The sequence below is a fragment of the Petaurus breviceps genome, unplaced genomic scaffold (genome assembly GCF_028583685.1).
Source record: "Petaurus breviceps papuanus isolate PSGF00001 unplaced genomic scaffold, PetGlider_PUasm1.0 90510, whole genome shotgun sequence".
Lineage (NCBI taxonomy): Eukaryota > Metazoa > Chordata > Mammalia > Diprotodontia > Petauridae > Petaurus > Petaurus breviceps.
The window spans coordinates 3898533-3916848 of record NW_027187267.1 but is presented as its reverse complement, the minus strand read 5'-3'; the positions used below and the strand labels follow the sequence as shown (position 1 = coordinate 3916848).

At 41.8% G+C, this 18316-nt stretch overlaps 1 protein-coding gene across 1 annotated transcript in view; it reads right to left on the bottom strand.

Moving 5' to 3' along the window:
• LOC138141978 (sodium/potassium-transporting ATPase subunit alpha-2-like) overlaps positions 1-18316 on the bottom strand; it is a 67054-nt gene that overhangs the window by 11786 nt on the left and 36952 nt on the right. The window contains exons 12-21 of the mRNA XM_069062875.1: positions 15891-16080; positions 15525-15697; positions 6369-6505; positions 5701-5851; positions 4929-5097; positions 4026-4180; positions 3762-3885; positions 2207-2352; positions 1008-1138; positions 702-803 (exon numbers count right to left, since the gene is read on the bottom strand). Coding sequence (XP_068918976.1) covers positions 702-803; positions 1008-1138; positions 2207-2352; positions 3762-3885; positions 4026-4180; positions 4929-5097; positions 5701-5851; positions 6369-6505; positions 15525-15697; positions 15891-16080 — 1478 coding nt within the window. The remainder of the gene's footprint in view (positions 1-701; positions 804-1007; positions 1139-2206; positions 2353-3761; positions 3886-4025; positions 4181-4928; positions 5098-5700; positions 5852-6368; positions 6506-15524; positions 15698-15890; positions 16081-18316) is intronic.

Below are 18316 nucleotides of genomic sequence, written 5' to 3'. Positions count from 1 at the left end.
TTAAGGCACTTGATAGTAATGAGCAGAGCTTGCATTTGAACCTACGTTCTCTGACTCCAAATCCAGTGTTCTTGCCAAGAAGGTCTGTGCCCTCAGTAAGTTGGCACCTGATCACACACACTCCTGGCCACAGCCTCTCTCTTCCTGGGTCAGCCCCACTCAGAGGCCAGATGTGAGCCTCCTCTTGACCACTGATGCGCTGATCCATGGATTATGCTCACTGTTGACTATAGGCTATATGTGAGCACATGTTTTTTTGGTACATATTCTCTCATGGCAAAATTGCCTTCTATTGACTTTGTATATACTGATATGTGTACATGTTGTTTCCCCAGATAGAATCTGATGTCCTGCTTGAGGGCAAAGATTGTTTAATGGTTAGGTTATGGTTTTTTTTTTTTATCTCCATTGCTTAGAACAGAACCTGATATAGTATGGATAGAAATAGGGATCGAATCTATGATTTCACCAGTCTAGGAAACTCCCAGGAAAGTATGTCTTTCTATCAACATAGGTTGGGACCTCCTCTGCAACTTAAGAGTCTTAGAGAGTTGCCTAGAGTACTAAGACCTTAAACGATAAGCTCAGGATTACACAGCCAGGATGTGTCAGAGAACAGAGACTTGAACTTGTCTTCCTGGCATAGAGTAGGGTCCACAGGTGGCCCAAAGTTTCCCTTCCACCCTGCCCTCAATACTCACTTGAGTGGGTACATGCGAAGGGCAACATCCATGCCTGGGCAATAGGATAGAAAAGCTGCCAGAATCGTCTCTTCAAATAACCCAAAGATCAAGACCTTGTTCCTAGGAAGGAAAGGTTCAGGGGTGTGATGTAGAAATGGAGAGGAGAGTGGGTAAGGGGACAGGACTTCCAGGAGGTAGGTTGTCCGGGTGGGGTAGGCTGACAACAGCCTGAGAGGTGTCCCTTCTGCACGTGGCCAGCAAGTGACAAGCTCTCTTGATAGAAGGCTATGGACGCTTTGAATGCTTATATAGTGGGAAGCTCACTTCATGCCCTGGTGGATGATAGAGTTCCGACGGGTCTTGGAGATGATGAGGTCAGTCCACTGCACCTCTACAATGCTGATGAAGAAGGCTGTCTGGCATGTGAACTCTACCACCTTCCGCTGCTCATAGGTCTGGGGAGAGGGCACAGCACAGATCAAGATCAGGAGGGACAGTGAAGTCACAGGGGACAGTCCAGGTAAAGGAAGGGATAGAGTCTGAGAGAGGGCAGGGTTGGGTTAGAGAGGAGGCAGGAAGAAGTGAATTGGTGTCACCTAAACAAATGACCTCTAGGATACTCCAAAGGTGAGCAGTTTAATATATATCGGCTACACAAGTATTACAGAAGTATGGTACAGGATTCCTAATTTTAGTTTTAGGACTTTGTAAGGCATCTCTAATTATCTGAAGTGTGGGAAGGAGTTTGCTAAAAAAAAAAAATTCCTTAAATAAAATTAACTATTTCTCTTTAATTTATAAAATAAATATGTGTCGTGTAGCTCTTTAAGGAGGAAGGAGAGGATGTTTATACTTCAAATTAATAAAGGTAGATCCCTGGCATAGAGAGACAAAGCAAAGTTCTCAGACATGTCAATATGTACACACATTAAAATACTTGTGTGTGTGTGTGCACATGCGCAGATTTGTGCACACACAGAATGGGGTGGTAACTCTGCTTTAATTCTACTGAGCTTCATTTGATGGGTGACCCCCATGGAAAGGCATCCTTTAGATTCTGAGACATTCAGGATTGGGGATGAGAAGGTTGGGATCCTAAGAGGCTGGACGTATTGCTATGGCATTTTTATTTTGTGGCATCTGATGCCAGGAGAAGAAAAGATGGATTTCAAAGGAAGGAAGCACAAGGAGATGAGAGGGTTCTCGTGCTGGTCTCTGGAGTCTTGACTGGAAGCTAAAGCAGGAAGAGCCAGCAGAGAGAACCTCCAGTGACAAAGGGGAAAGAGATAGGGCCTCCTACACCCCAGGGGACAGACAGCCCCGACAGAACTGGAGCAGAGAACAAACAGTTGGCATGGCCATAAAGGAGACTGTTGGAAACAATAGAAAGATATTCTAGAAGGGTGTTTGGGGTTGAGGGCAGCTGGATGGGAGGCAAGAAGTTGTTCCTTTTGGTCTCAATGCCCCACTCCTTCCTGTCATGAGGACTCTCCTTACTCCATCATTGTTCCCAGTTCACTCACCCACTGCTGTCCATAACAATCTTCCAGGTCATTCACAGAAAAATCATCCCAAACTATCCTGATGCCCAACAGAATTGAGGGCCAGAAACCATTCTCTGCGAGGACCACAAAGTAAGTGAAGAAGCCAGCTAGGGCCTGCACCATCCCTGTGGGAAATGGGAGGAAAAGGAGGAGGGGCCTGGTCAGAGAAGGAAGGAAGACGGAGGACACTGGGAAAAAGCACAGAGATCGGGGGCCCTGGATGCCAGCTACTTTGGTGTTGACTGCAGGGAAATGTGGAAGACTCATTCAGAGGCTTCTTCAATTCTTGCAGGATCTACTATTCCCTCAATTTGAATGACTCTTCAATCTGTATTTCATCCCTAACTTCTACCTAGATTTTAGCCTCAGTTTCTCCCTATCTTCCCACATTTATTCAGTTACCAAGTCCCACTGAAACTTTCTGCAGTGTCTTCCCTTTCCACCCCCAGAACCTCTACCTCATTACCTCAAACCTGAACTTAATTATTAAGGTAGCTTCCTATAGTTATCCCCATTTCAGTCTCTCTACCCCTCCCCTACAATCTACCATGCACGTTATCCCAAGACCATTCTTCCTAAAATGCTACCACTGTCCAATCAGAAAACAGAATGGCTTCCCATTTCCTATTGGATGAAGTTGAAACTCCTTAACTGGGCATTTATTATGGGCACTTCCATAATTTGGCTGTCATCTCAGTCCAATCTTCTCTCCTATTGGTTCCCCCTTCATATATCCTCTGTGTTCCTCCAAGAACTATGTGCTTTGTTGCCTCTGTCCTCTGTACCTGGCATACAGTAAGTGCTTAATTAGTGTTTGCTGCCTGAACCCAGCCCCATTCCCTGGATTGGTTCTTTCCTCTCTTCTCCACTAGTCTGAGTCCTATCCTGCCTTGCAGACATAGTCCAAGTTCTTCCTCCTCTCTTCCCAACCAACTGTCCTGGTGGTTGGTTTCTTCCTTGTACTTTCAAGACATTTATTGTTTGTACCACTCATGGAGCTTTTACCACATACTGACTTATATTGTTGTTTACCTTGTTGGTGTACATGGATCATATCTCCAATGAGATTATAAATCTTTCATGAGCAGGGGCCATGACTCAGAATTCCTTCTACCACCAGTGCTTAGTGACCCACATAATTATATTTGTTGAAAAGGAAAATGACACCCCCACTCCAGATATCCACACTTGGACATCTCAGAAAAACTTTGGCTAGAGAACTGGGCCTGTAGTCAGGAAGATCTGATTTCAAATCTGACCTCAGACACTTAAGTAGCTGTAAGATCCTGAGCAAGTCACTTAACTTCTGTTTACCTTAGTTTTCTTATCTAAAAAATGGGGATAGTTAATGGCACCTACTTCCTGGGGCTGTTGTGAGAATCAAATGAGATAATATTTGTAACAAGTGCTTAGCACACTACTGGGCACATAGTAGAGCAGGCATTATATAAATACCTATTCACTTTCCTTCCTCCCTTCCCTTTGACTCTTCCCCATTCACCACCTGCCCCCATTTTGTCTCCCAGAATCACACCAATTTGTCCATAGGCCACACTGATGAGTCGTCGATTCACCAGCTTGTCCTTCTTGGGGTCCCGAGGCAAACGCTTCATTATGTCACTCTCCACTGTCTCATAGGCCAAGGAGATTGCCGGGACCTAGGGGAAGAGGTGACATAAGACTCAGAAGGATACTCAAATTACCTAAGCTTTGCCCCTTTCTCTCTCTACAGGTGTTCTCTATACCCCATCCCTTCTAATTGAAGGTGCCCTTCACTTGGTTCTAACTGGATCCTTACCATATCAGTACCCAGGTCAATGCAGAGAATGGTGATAGTGCCCAGAGGAAGAGGTATATTGAAGATAATGAAGCACAAGAAAGGGCTTATCTCAGGAATATTGCTGGTCAGGGTATAGGCGATGGACTTCTTCAGATTGTCAAAGATGAGTCGGCCTGTGGGGATGTACCTGGGTTATCAGGAATATTATATAGGAGGAGGCTAGGCAGGAAGAAGAGGCTTTGGGGGGAAAGCCATGGAAACTGCTAGGTGGAATTCTTTTTTTTTTGGAGGGGAGAGAGCAAGGCAGTTGGGGTTAAGTGACTTGCCCAAGGTCACACAGCTAGTAAGTGTTAAGTGGCTGAGACTAGATTTGAACTCAGGTCCTCCTGACTCCAGGGCCAGTGCTCTATTCACTGTGCCACCTAACCACCCCTCTAGGTGGAATTCTTGAGTTCACACCCAATGCCCATCAAAGTTTTTCAGGGAATAGGGGTGTTCACTTTATTCATGCAGATAAACCTTGGGGTTCTAGGTCTTGGTGTATCATGATCCTTCAGGAATCCATTACTAAAATGATGGGCTGGGTTTGGGGTTTCTTGGTCTTTTGTGGAGTGCCGTAAGTCTGTGAACCAGTCCTATACTAACTTGAATTTAGTCATGAAAGGGCCATAACATTAGCTCCAGGAGACCAATTTGGCCTTTCATGCTATTGGGAGGAAAATCCCAGTGGGAGTAGCAAATGGGTCTAAGCTGCCATATTAGCCTCACTATAAATCTACCAGACTGGGGGTGGAGGTTGACTGTGGAGACTGCTAGAAGGGAATGAAGAAGTGGGGTGACAGAGATAGCCTTGGACATTTCAGCTCTAATGAAGTGAAAAAGGTAAGTCATAGGTCCAATGACCCCATTTCTATCCCTCACCTTCCTCCACACCAGTGACAATGGAGGCAAAATTGTCATCCAGAAGAATCATGTCAGCTGCTTGCTTGGAAACATCAGAGCCAGTGATCCCCATGGCAATGCCAATGTCAGCTTTCTTCAGGGCAGGAGAATCATTCACCCCGTCACCTGTCACTGCCACAATGGCACCCTGGGTGGGAGTCACAGATATGTACAGATATATACAGGCTGTGAGCTAATGCAGTGCCCAAGACCTGGACTTGCCCACAGAGACCATGAAGATTACAGGGCTCCCTTTGTCCTGTTGTAGGGCAGGATTTGGTCTTTATTTCCCTTGCTGGATTGTAGTCTCCCACACCCCAGCCCTTTCCCCAAACTGAGTCCTGAAATGGGTCCTCTATTCTAGTTCACTATTGTTCTTGGCCTTGAACTTAGTTGGAACCATATTGGCTTTAATGGACATAAGAATGAGGGAGCTAGGTTCAAAGTTGCTGCATCAACTCCTCTGTCTACCCACTTCAAATCTAAGATGACAGAATGTTAGGATTGGAAAGGACTCAAGAGATTATCCAATTCTACCCCCCTCATTTTATAGGTGAGATCCAGAGAGGTATAATGATTAACCACAGTCACCCAGCTAGTCAGTGGCAAAACTAGTACCAGATCCTAAGTCATGTAATGTCCCAGTACAGTGATTCGATGACCTTAAAAGTGACATTATGACCAGAGATAATATATTCTGGTCTACTCCCATCTATCTCTGAAAGGCACCCCCTTGCTTTTCTCCCTGCACCTGTCTCTGACATCCTTCCACAATGATGAGCTTTTGCTGAGGCGAAGTTCGGGCGAAGACAATCTCGGAGTGTTGTCTGAGGACAGTGTCTAGCTCATCTTGTGACATGTCCTTTAGCTGTGTGCCATGAATCACACAGGCTTTTGCATTCCTAGAGGGAAAAGGATCTCCTAAGGTGAGTCCTGGGGACTGTAGGTCCTGGAGTTCCCAAGCAGGATTTTCCTAGGAAACTAGTAGTTCTTTGCTTCTCTCAAATCAATCTCCTGAAAATGTCCCTAAACATACTATCCTTATGTGTAATCATGGGATTGTAGAATTGAGAACTGGAAAAACCTTTTTGAAGTCATTGCCCTTATTTTATGGTCTGTAAGTCTTTGTACTAAGGTCCTTATATCTCCACATTCCCTTTCCTCACTTTCCTATCCAGGATCCTATTAATTTCCCATCACACTAAAAACCTTTCCTAACCCAATTTATTACTCTTCTATCCCTCCTCTTCTCCTTTAATTCTTCCCCAATATGGAGGCATGTCTCTATTGCATGATGTTAACATGCATAAAATTGGTAAATCTTAACTGCTAGATGTCTCCCAGGACATCAGGGTAGTGGGAACTTCTGGGATAGAGTAAAGGATGAAGGACATGAACTGAAGAGTCTGGGGATCTCACCTGGGATCCACCTGGTTGACCGACACACCTAGCCGGGCAGCAATATCCTCTACAGTCTCATTGTTCTCAGAGATTATTCCAACACCTTTGGCAATGGCCTTGGCAGTGATAGGGTGATCCCCAGTTACCATGATTACCTGGGAGGTAGAAGACCATTGTCAGAGCTGCCCCTGGCCTCTTCAAGGTATACAGGACCTTGTCTTTTCTGAATGGGGGTTAGAGAGCTCATCTCCAGTTTACAAAGTACTTTCCTCATAGTAACCCTTTTATTTTCTCCATTTTACAGATAAAACTGAGGCTTAAGAAAGGTTATATGCTTTGCTTATTGTCACAAAGCTATTAAATCTTGGAGATGGAATTCAGGTCCAGTGCTCATTCAACTCTACTAGGGTTTACAACCTACTTTACTTTGATAATTCAGTGTATTCAGGATCTCATAATTGTGAGTGTAGATCATAAGCTAGCTATGCCTCCTCATCCTATGAAATTCTGGGCCATATCCTTCCATAAATTCTACATAAAGAATTTGATAAATGTTGATGATAGTAAGCACCAAATTAAAAAAAAAAGAACAAGTTGGTGGACAAATACATGAGACCCAGAGCCATTCCTCAGAAAAATAGTCAAAGAATATTAAAAAATTCTTTTCATAAGAACTGCAAACTATCAAGAACCATATAAAAGACTGCTCTCAACCACTAAATAACAAGAGGAATGAAAATAAAAGCAGTTCTGAGGTTTTACTCTGCAAATTGGCAAAGATGACGAAAGACAGAAATAATGTTGGAGGGGTAGCAGAAAGGTCGACTTACTAAGATGCTTGGTCGAGCCACGAATTGATTCAATCATTCTGGAAAGCAATTTGGAAGTATGCTATAAAAGTGACTTAACTGTCTTTATCCTTTGACTCAGATATCTATTGCTAGGCATATATCTCAGGGAGATTAAACACAAAGTTAGTGGTACTTTCTGTGGTAGCAAAGACCTGGAAATCAAATAGATACCCAATCACTAGGGAATCACTGAACAAACTATATTACAAAAAGCCAATGAAATAGAAGTGCATTTTAAGAAATTATTACTCTGAATAATGAAAGAGAAACTTGGGAAAATTCATATGAATTTATACAGTATGAGGAAAACAGCATTCATAATGACTGCAATAATGTAAATAGAACGACAACCACAAGACCCTGAATGTTATATAATTATAATGAGCAAAGTTGACCCGGAAGAAGAGATGTGAAAATGCATCTTTCTTCCTCCTTCCAGAAGGAGGGACGATAGCATGGAACATAGTATATTCTAGCAGATTAAGTTGATATATTGGTGTTTTTTCTTCTTTCTCTCTTATTCTTTGTCATAAGGGAAAGTTTGTTCTTCAGGGAAGGGGAGAGGGATCTATATGGAAATGAAGGTTATGTAAACAAGAATATTAATGAAAATGCTTTCAGTTGTATTAGGTACAAAAGTTTCACGAAGTAAGGAAAGGGCCCTTTGCTTGGGAGAGATTAGAAGATGATGATGAAAAATAAAAATTACTCAATCTTGCTCACTTCTGTTTTGTCTGCTAAGACTGACTGGGATGCTAGAATAATACTCAACAGAGAACTCAAACCCCAAATAACCTGAAAAGGTGGGAAGGCTAGGTGGCACAGTGGATAGAGTGCTGACCCTGGACTCAGGAAGACCTGAGTTCAAATCCGACCTCAGATACTTATTAGCTGTATGACCTTAGGCAGGTCACTTTACACTGTTAGCTTCAGTTTCCTCATCTGTAAAATAATCTGGAGAAGGAAATGACAAACCACTCCAGTACCTCTGCCAAGAAAACCCCAAATGGGGTCATGATGAGTTGAACACGACTGAAAAACAACTAAACAACAAGAAGAAAATAGAAACATTTCATATAACTTAGAAGCCTTCAGGGAATCCAAGTCACTCCGAGGTTCAGGACTACAAACTAAAGTACTGAAAGATTTAGTAAATGCTATAGCTGGAAGAATCATCAGAGCTACTTTCAGTGATCGTCAGAAAATTTGGGCAAACCAGTATGGGTTATATACCTACAGAAAGGCCAATGCCCTGATTTTACAAAATATAACAACTCAACAAGCATTTGCTAAGGGCTTACTCTGTGTGAGGTTCTGTGTTGGGTTCTGGGGATACAAAATCAAAAACAAAACAGCCCCTGCCCTTGAGTAGCTTACATTCCACTGGGAGGTAGAACATATTGCTTAAATCCTGGTCCTCAGTTTCCTCATTTGTAAAATGAGGCAACTGGACTAGATAGCCTCTGAGGTTTCTTCCAAGTGCATCTCTCAAGGCACAATGCTCCCCTACTTTCTCTTTTCTTTATATATTCTCATCAGCTCCAGTGGGTTCAATAATCATCTTTATGCAGGCAATTCTCAGATCTGCATATCCACCTTGAATCTCTCTTCTGAGCTACAGTCATGCATCATCATTTATCTCATGGTGATTGAACCGGGTGTTGCTCTGGCACCTCAAACCCAGCATGTCCAACAGAACTCATTTCCTTTCCTCCCAAACTCTCCACACTTCTAAGCTTCTATCTTACTATTGAGGGTACCCTTCCAGTCACCTACGCTTAAAACCTCAGTGTCATTCCTGACTCCTCCCTCTCACTCACCCCACATATCCAATCTATTGCTAAATCTTGTGGTTTCTTCCATCTTAGCATCTCCCCTTCTTTCCAGTTATATAGCCACAACTATAGCTTAAACCTTCATCATCACTTGTCTGGACTACTGCAATAACAGCCTCTTACATCCCCTCCAATTCATCCTAGGGCAGCTAGGCAGTGTAGTGAAAAGTCTGCTAGGCCTGGAATCAGGAAGACCTGAGTTCAAATTTATCCTCAGACACATAATAACTGTGATCTTGGGCAAGTCACTTAACCTCTGTCTACCTCAGTTTCCTCATCTGTAAAATGACCTGGAGAAGGAAATGGCAAACCACTCCAGTATCTTTGCCAAGAAAACCCCAAATGGGGTCTCAAAGAGTCAGATATGACTGAAATAACCTAACAACAATGTTAGTATTGTGTTTGATGTGGTTAAGATTGCTCTAACAGATAAAGAGCTGGCCTCCAGACCAGGAAGATGTGTCTGGTAAATGTAGCAGTTCAATCCAGAGAAGAGACACCCCTGAGGACATACTTGACCCAGCTCAGCATGAACTGACCTGACAGCTGAGTCACCAAGTCCTACAAGTGGGAGTGACTTGCCCATTGACTCTGCCATATCCAGGGTGTTTGTGTGGGGAAATGCTTTGTGGCAGACATTTTAAGTTTAAGTCTCCTCTTCCCAGGGATGGAGTGAGTGTGTAGAAAGAAGGAAGAGTATATCTCTGGTATGGAGGAAATGTTTTTGTCCTTGCTATAACTCCTCAGTAAATATCCTTTGTAAAGCAAAGCAGTGTTTATTTGTTAATTGGTGTTGGGGAGATATCAACTGGTAAATTGATAAACAGGTGAGATCAGCTGGTCAAATTGGTATTGGGGGGTGATATTAACTAGTGAATGATATTGGGGGATACACATTGAATAGGGGATGATAACCATTAGTACTAGAAAGACACCCCCAACTTTTTGGTTTTACCCTTAGAATCCTAAAGGGAGAGAAGAAGCAGTTATACTCTGAGAACTCAATTTACCGGTATGACTGGGGTTTGGGAGAATGCTACTCAGAGAATGTGTTACAGAAGGAACTGGGGGAATTTGGAATGGAGGAGACTAAGGCAGGAAAGTATAGCTGTCTTTAAATAACTGAAGGCTATCATATTTATGGAATTCCCATTAAGTTTCAGAGATACTAAGAAGTAAATTTTTTGATGTTTTGGTTTAAAATACTTGGTTGGAATTGAATAAAAGAGCTAATTAGTTTTCTCTAGAATAGAAGAAAATAGAGTATCCTCATCTGAAGTCTTTTTTTTTTTTGCTTCATTCTTATCAGAGGCTTGATCAGTTTCTAAATGGAAAAGACTGAGCATCAAGAAGGACTCCTCTGGACAACTGATTAAAGAGGAAGAGTGACTTTGATTAATAAAATTAAGAGAAGAAGCATCTCCTGAATTCATATTTGACCAGGAAAAAAGGAAAATTTTTAGAACAGGGGCTCTTAAGCTGGAGTCTGTGAACTTTAAAAAAAATTTGAAATATTTTGAAAAAAAATATGGAACCAATGTAATTGGTTTCCTTTGTAATCCTATGTGTTTTATTTTATACTTTTAAAAAAAATTAATTCTGAGAAGCCTAAAGACTTCACCAGTCTACCAAGAGGATATATGACACCAAAAATGTTTAGAACTCCCAACCTTCGGATGAAGTAGAGAGATTTAGTGGTTTTGGGAAATGGTTCTCCTGGGTACATCAAAAAGGTAAGTCCTGATGATTCAGGATTGTTGCCTAGATTTTGTCCTTCTGTTTGATTTTGATTATAGAACATTGTCCTTGTTCTGAACCCCATAAATTATAATTCAAAAATGACTTGGGTAGAGAGATTTTGAAAGGCAGCAGAGACCTTTGTCTCTTTGGATTTTCTCTCTCTCTAAGCAGAGATGCATAGAATAATTTAATATGTTTCTTTCTGGCAGATTTGTGCTCCAAATGCAGAGAATAGAATTGTTCTTCCATGTGTGGCAGGAATTAGAATTGTTATGCTTCAGAGGGAAGAATTAGGAGCAATGAGTGGCAGTTATGGGGAAACAGATTTCAGCTCAACATCAATAAAATTTTCCTAAAGCTAGGGTTCCATAAAAATGGAATTGACAACCTCAGGGGGCTGCTAATTTCCCATTACTGGCAGTTTTAGGCAGAGGCTGAATAAGTATAGGACTCATGCTATGAAAAGAGAGGGACTAGATGACCAATGAGCTACCTTCTAATTCTCAGATTACTCAGGGTGTATTCTGAAGGAAAGATTCTAATGAGAAGAGCCTAGGGAAAAAGAAGGCAACTAGGAATCATTACAATAACTTAGTGATGGATGATGAGGGTTTGAAAACGCTACGAAAGAGAGTTTGGAAGCTGATGGGATGTGGGGATTTTAAGCAAAAGGTGTCAAAGACGATAGTGTTTTCTAGCCTGGGTAAACTGGAGGATGGGATTGATGTCAACCAAAGTAGAAAAATGGGGGAAGGGAAGGTTCTTTTGAAGAAATGTTTACTTTGAAACTGGTTGGGTTTGAAGGGTTGACAGAACATCCAAATATGCCCAGTTGACAGTTCAAAGCACAGGACTGAAGCTTAAGTCTAGAGAGCTCAAAGTTGGCAATATTTACTTGGCAGTCCTGCTGCTTGCATGAAGGTAATCACTGATGACATGAGAGTGACTGCTATGCCTAAGGGAGGGAATGTTAAGAGAGCAGAGAAAAAGGCTTTGGGGAATGCCCATGTTTAAGGGATGCCGAGAGAATGAGGAGAAATAGTAGATACAAAGAAAGAGGGGACAGAGAGTCAGGAGAATCATGAATGCAGCATCACATAAGTTGATTACAACTGCAGGAAACCACTCAGTTGAACTGGCTAGAAACACTACAGAATTACATTATCTAAGCTTGCCTGTACCCTCACGGCAGCAAGGTAATCCCACTCCTTTCAGAAATGGTTCCAAAACTTTTCCTTTTACCCTCAAATGTTTCACATCCTTCCCCATCTCCCTTCTTTATGCACAGCTCAAGACCTTGTCTCTTACCTCACTGAGAAGATTTATTCTATCTTTCCCATCTTTCCCCTTTTTCTTTACCTCAAAACTTTCTGACATCATCTCCCTCACTTCATTTCCTCCATTCTCTAATAATCAAGTGACCCTTTCCCATGGGTCACCCCTCTACATATGCATTTGATCCAATCCTCTTACATCTTTTCCAGCATATTGACCCCTCAATTATCCTCCCCTTGCTCAATTTCTCTTTCTATTGGTTTCTTCTCTACTGCCTTCAAACACGCCCAAGGCTTCCCTATCTTGAAAAAAACAACGCTTTATTAGGCTCCACTGCCTCTCAAACTATTGTCCTATGTTTCTTCTCCCTCTCTTAGTTAAAGTCCAAGAAAAAGCAATCCACACTCATTGCCTTTATTTCTGCTCTCATTCACTCCTTTGTAATCTGACCCTTGACCTCATTACTCACTGTTCTCTCTAAAGTTACCAGCGATCTCTTAATTGCCAAATCTAATGACTTTTTTTCTTAGTCTTTATCCTTTGTGATTCCTCTACAGCATTTGACACCTCCTCCTGGATTTTCACTGGGTTACTCTCTTGGTTCTCCCACTTGCAATCTCCTGTCCCCTTTGCTGGTTCATGATTCATTTAACTTTTTTCTACCTGTGGGTATCCTCTAAAGCTAGATCCTTGCCTTCTTCTCTTAACTCTCTCTATTCTCTCCCTTGGTGACCCAGTTCTCAAGGGTTTAATTATCATCACTAGACAGAAAACTTACAGAGCTACCTATCTGGTCCCCACAGTCTCTCTCTTGAGCTCCACTAACCTTGAGGCCACATGTGGCCCTCTAGGTCCTCAAGTACACCCTTTTGACTAATTACAAACTTCACAGAACAAATTCCCTTAATAAAAGACTTGTTCTGCAAAACTTGGACTCAGTCAAAAGGATGCACCCAAGGACCTAGAAGGCCCCATTTGGCCTCAAGGCTGCAGGTTCCTTACCCCCTATTCTAATCAACCTGACATCTCTGATCCTTACCCAAAGCACTCTTAACGTTCCTTTGCTCTGATTTTCTCTCCTACTTGGATGCTCCTCTTCCATACCACTGCCTCAAAGAATCCCATGCTTCCCTCAAGACCAGTTCTTGCAGATCAAGCAGCACCTTATACAAGAAAAAAAATTCTTGATCCCCACAACTATCAATGTCTCCTCTCCAATTATCTTTTATTTAGCTATTTCAAATTTTCTCTGTATTTATTTTGCACATATTTGTACATGCCTCTGTTGATGGAATGGTAGTTGAGAGGAAGGTTTGTTTCATTTTTTGTCTTTCCATCCCTAGTTCTTGGAAAAAAGAAGGTGCTTAATATAGTAAATGCTTGTTGGTTGATTTGTTGTCTGTCCTTCATTTTCAAAGAGGACCAATGACATCACAATGTTGGGATCAGGATACAGTGTGTCTAGCTGTGGTTGATCAGTCCACGAAGCCCAAATGCCAAATGCACTCTTACCTGAAACACTATTTTACAGAGAACTCACAAAAGACAAGCACTCACAAAGAGGTCAGAAGAAGCAGTACAAGGACACTCTCAAGGTCTCTCTGAAGAATTTTAGTATCGATTGTGAGGGAGAAGCTGACACACAGGACCACCCTGAGTGGAATGCCAGCATCAAAGAAGGTGCTGTATTCTGTGAACAAAGCAGAATCACAGTAGCACAAAGGAAACGTGAGCTGTGAAAATCCAGAAGCATCTCTATCCCAAATGTTTGTTGGTATTTTTTGTCTTTTTGGAGGGGGGAAGGCAGGGCAATTGGGGTTAAGTGACTTGCCCAAGGTCACCCGGGTAGTAAGTGTTAAGTATCTGAGGCCAAATTTGAACTCAGGTGCTCCTGACTCCAGGGCCAGTGCTCTATTCACTGCGCCACCTAGTCGCCCGCTATCCCAAATGTTTTAATAGACTATTTGTCCCTGACCTGCAGTAGAGCCTTCTGAACTTGTATTGGTTAGTTGATTTATGGATTGATTAGAGAGGATGTCAGTGGAAGAAGGGTATTAAGAAGGAGAATATGATCAATTGTATCTAATGCTACAGAGAGATCAACAAAAATCAACTAACATTTTATGTGCCTTTAAGGTTGACCAGGGGCAGCTGGGTGGCACAGTGGATGGAGCACTGAGTCTGGAGTCAGGAAGACCTGAGTTCAAATTCAGCCATAGGCACTTACTAGCTGTGTGACCCTGGGCAAGTCATTTAATCCTGTTTGCCTCTGTTTCCTCATCTGTCAAATGAGCTGGAGAATGAAGTGGCAAACCATTCCAGGATCTTTGCCAAGAAAACTTCAAATGGGGTCATAAAGTCAGACACGACGGAAACAACTGAACTAACAACAAAGTTGACAAAATGCTTCACATCTCACCTGACCCTCAGACCCTGTGGTAGGTACCATGGGTATTTTTATTACCATCTTAGAAATGATGCAGCTTAAGTAGATAAGTCGAGTGACGTGCTCATGGTCAGTCAGTCAGTAAATGCCAGAGGCTGCATTTGAACCCTCTTATCACGTGGAGTTATCTAAATCTGGACTTGTCCCCACTGTATAATGCAAGAGGGCAAGGACTAAAAAAGGCCATAGGATGTGATTATTTGCAACAAATTGTCTCTCCAGAAACGCTTTTAGGAAGATTAGTAGAGATGGAATCTCATTGCAAAGAGTTGGGAGTGCCTAGAGAAGTAAAGAACAGAAATGTACAGTGCTCACTTTAGGAACTTGGAAGGGAAGGAAAGGAGAGAGAACATGAGAACTCAAGGAGGTGGCAGGATCCAAGGAAGTTTCTCTTTCATTTTTTAGGGTAAGAGAGACCTGCCTTTGTTTATAGGTAGCAAAGAGCTAGCAAAAAGAAAGATGCTGGAGATGTAAGAAAGACAGGGTGTGATTAAGGTCACAGAAGTGACAGCTCCTCATCCCCAGAGATCTTTAAGCAAAGGTAGGATAACTACTTTTTGAAGATGCTATAACCTGGATTCATGATTTGTTTAGGGGTTGGCCTAGACAACCTTTGAAGATTCTTCCAACTCTGTGATTCTATGATTTTCATGATTCTACTATCTCCTGCCAGAGTTACCAAAGATTATAGGCAATGATAGTTTGGGCTAGAGACACTGTTTGTGGATACCAGACATCTGAGTGTCTTGTTTTTTTATGTTTTGGTGTGTTTTTGGTATGTTGGTATGTTTTATGTTTTCACCATAACGCATATGTCCTATCTCTAACTCCTATGCTGACATGCCACTTCTTGAGGATGGGGTGTTGTCCTAGTCTCTCCAGATCTTTGTCCAAGAATAGGAAAGGGTCTTAACTACAGGAAGCTTGGTTGCCTGACAAGGGCATGCCCATAGAGGAACAATCACTGCAAAAATCCCTAGGGCATGTGGTGATGCTGGCAAGGAGGCTCAAAGCCTAGGTATCCTACCTTGATGCCTGCACTGCGGCACTTGCCTACAGCATCAGGTACAGCAGCCCGGGGTGGGTCAATCATAGATATGAGCCCCACAAAGCAGAGTTCTGTTATAGGGAAGTTGACATTGTCTGAATCAAACTGAAAGTCTCCGGTGTATGGCTCAGGGAGGTCCAAATAGCAGAATCCTGGAGGAGAAAAAAGGAAGGAGCAAAGGTAACTCAGATATCCCCTCTTGTACATCCCCATATCTTAGTATCCAATAACCTTTCCCAATTCCCTATGCCCAGCATTTTTCCTTGGCTTTTGGGTCTTCCCCACCATCCTCAGGGCCCCAGATCTTTTCCCCTTTTCTAGTTTACTTTCCCCAGCTTTCCTCACCCAGCACACGTTCCCCTAGTCCTCCCAGTTCCAAGTAGGCATTCTGGAATTCCTTTTGATAGTCCTTGTCCAACGGATACTGTGTTCCATTCAATAGGATAGAGGAGCAACGCTCTAGGATCCTTTCTGGAGCCCCTTTCATCATCAGAAAATATTTCATGGAGCTCTCATCCTGAACATGGACCGATACCTAGGGGGAGAGGAAAGACAGTGTCAGGGAAGGAAGACACAGGGCTGAGGAGAAAAGGTGCCCTTGTCTCTTATTTTTCTCCCAAATGGGGTTACTACTCCATCCTTCCAAATTCTACTCAAGGTTCAACCAATACTTATGGGCTTGAGAACAGAAAGAGATCTTAAAGATCAATTATAGGTAGATAAGGAAATGGAAGCTCACAGAAGAATGATGGTTTGACCATGGTCCCCTGAATTCTGGCATTCAAGTACAGGCCCTCTGACTCCAAATATGCGCTGTTTATACTACACTGCAAAGAAGGTGCTCACCTCCTTTGAATTCAATTCATATCAACATGACTGATTTTTGTGACCTACTTTATATATAATAATTTGTGGATTGAGCTTACTTGGGCTGGGAGCAAGAAAAAAGAGATAGGCAGAAAGGCATGGGGGAAAGAATGCTAGGCCTGTAGCCAAGAGATCTGAGTTTGCCTTCTGGCTTTGGTGCATGATGCTCCGTGACCCTGGGCCAAACTCTGAGTCTCTGAGTCTCAATTTTCCCATTTGTAAAAATAGGGATATTGGGTGACGAGGTGGCACAGTGGATATAGTGCCCAGTCTGGAGTCAGGAAGACATCTTTCTGAGTTAAAATCTTGCCTCAGACACTTACCAGCTGCATGACCTTGGGCAAGTCATTTAATCCCCTGTTTGCCTCGGTTCCTCATCTGTATAATAATCTGGAGAAGGAAATAGCCAACCACTCCAGTGTCTTTGGCAAGAAAACCCCAAATGGGGTTTCAAAGAGTTGGACATGACCAGAAAAAACTCAACAACAACAAAAATAGGATTAATACCTGCACTATGCACTTTCAATGGCAAGAGAAAAGTGCTTTATAATCTTAATAACACTATAAAAATGGAAGCTATTGTTATTCAAAGATAAAGTAGAGTCTGGCCAGCTAAGGTGACTTGGTGGAGAGAGTACTGGGTCCACTGAAAACCGCCAATTCATATCCTTCGACTATTTATTTATTAGGGAGTGACATTTATTATAAATTTGAATCAGTTCCTTATATATCTTGGAGATAAGTGAGAAATGTGCTGAAGAGATTTTTACCCTCATTCACCTGTTTTCTTCCTAATTTTAAGCACATTGGTTTTATTGGGGCAAAACATTTTAATTTTATATAATCAAAACTGTCCATTTTATCATGAATTCTTCCACTTCATAATTGTGAAGGTAATTTCTTTCTTGTTCTTTTAAATTGTTTATCATGTTTATCACATGTTTAAAATGCTTATCACATTTTATGTCAAATCATGAATCCATTTGGAACTTATCTCGGCATATGGTATGAGATGTCAGCTTATGCCTAACTTCTGCCAGGATGATTACAGGTTGTGAGTCCTTACACCAGTAGTCAGGGTCTATGAATTTGTTAAACACTGTGTAACTGTGTTTGTTTGCTTCTGTATAGTTGTTGTTCAGTCATTTTCTGTTATGTCTGAATAGTGACCATACTTGGGGCTTTCTTGGCAAAGATACTGGAATGGTTTGCCATTTCTTTCTCCAGCTCATTTTACAGATGAGGAAACTGAGGCAAACAGTGTTAAGTGACTTGCTTGGGACCATGCAGCTATTAAGCGTCTGAGGTCACATTTGAACTCAGGACCCAGAGGAGTTTTCCTGATTCTAGCCTGAAGCTCTAGCCACTGTGACCCCTAGGTGCTCTTTCTGCATAGTATCTGATGCCTAATCTGTTCCAGTAATGACTTCAGTATTTTGAAGTCAATACCAAATTATTTTTACCATTATGGCTTTGTAGTATATTTTAAGATCCAGGCTTCCTTTCTATTAAAAAATTATTTCCTTTGAGATTTTTGGCCTTGTTATTCCAGATAAATTTCTTTCTATTTTTTCTAGCTCTTGAAGTAATCCTTTGGTAGTTTGATTGGTATAGTACTGAATAAATTAATTAGGTAGCCTTGTTATTTTTATGTTGACATGGCCTAACCAGGAGCAACTGATATTTTCCCTGTCTTATCCTGTCTTTATTTCTCTAAAAAGAATTTTTAACTGCATTCTTATAGTTCTTGCAAGTGTCTTGATAGGCCCCAAAGTATTTTAAACATTCTATAGTTATTTTGAATATAATTTCTTTTTCTTTCTCTTCTTTCTGAGTTTGTTGGTAGTATACTAAAATGCTGATGATTTAAGTGGATTTATTTTATACCCTTAATTTTTTTCAAG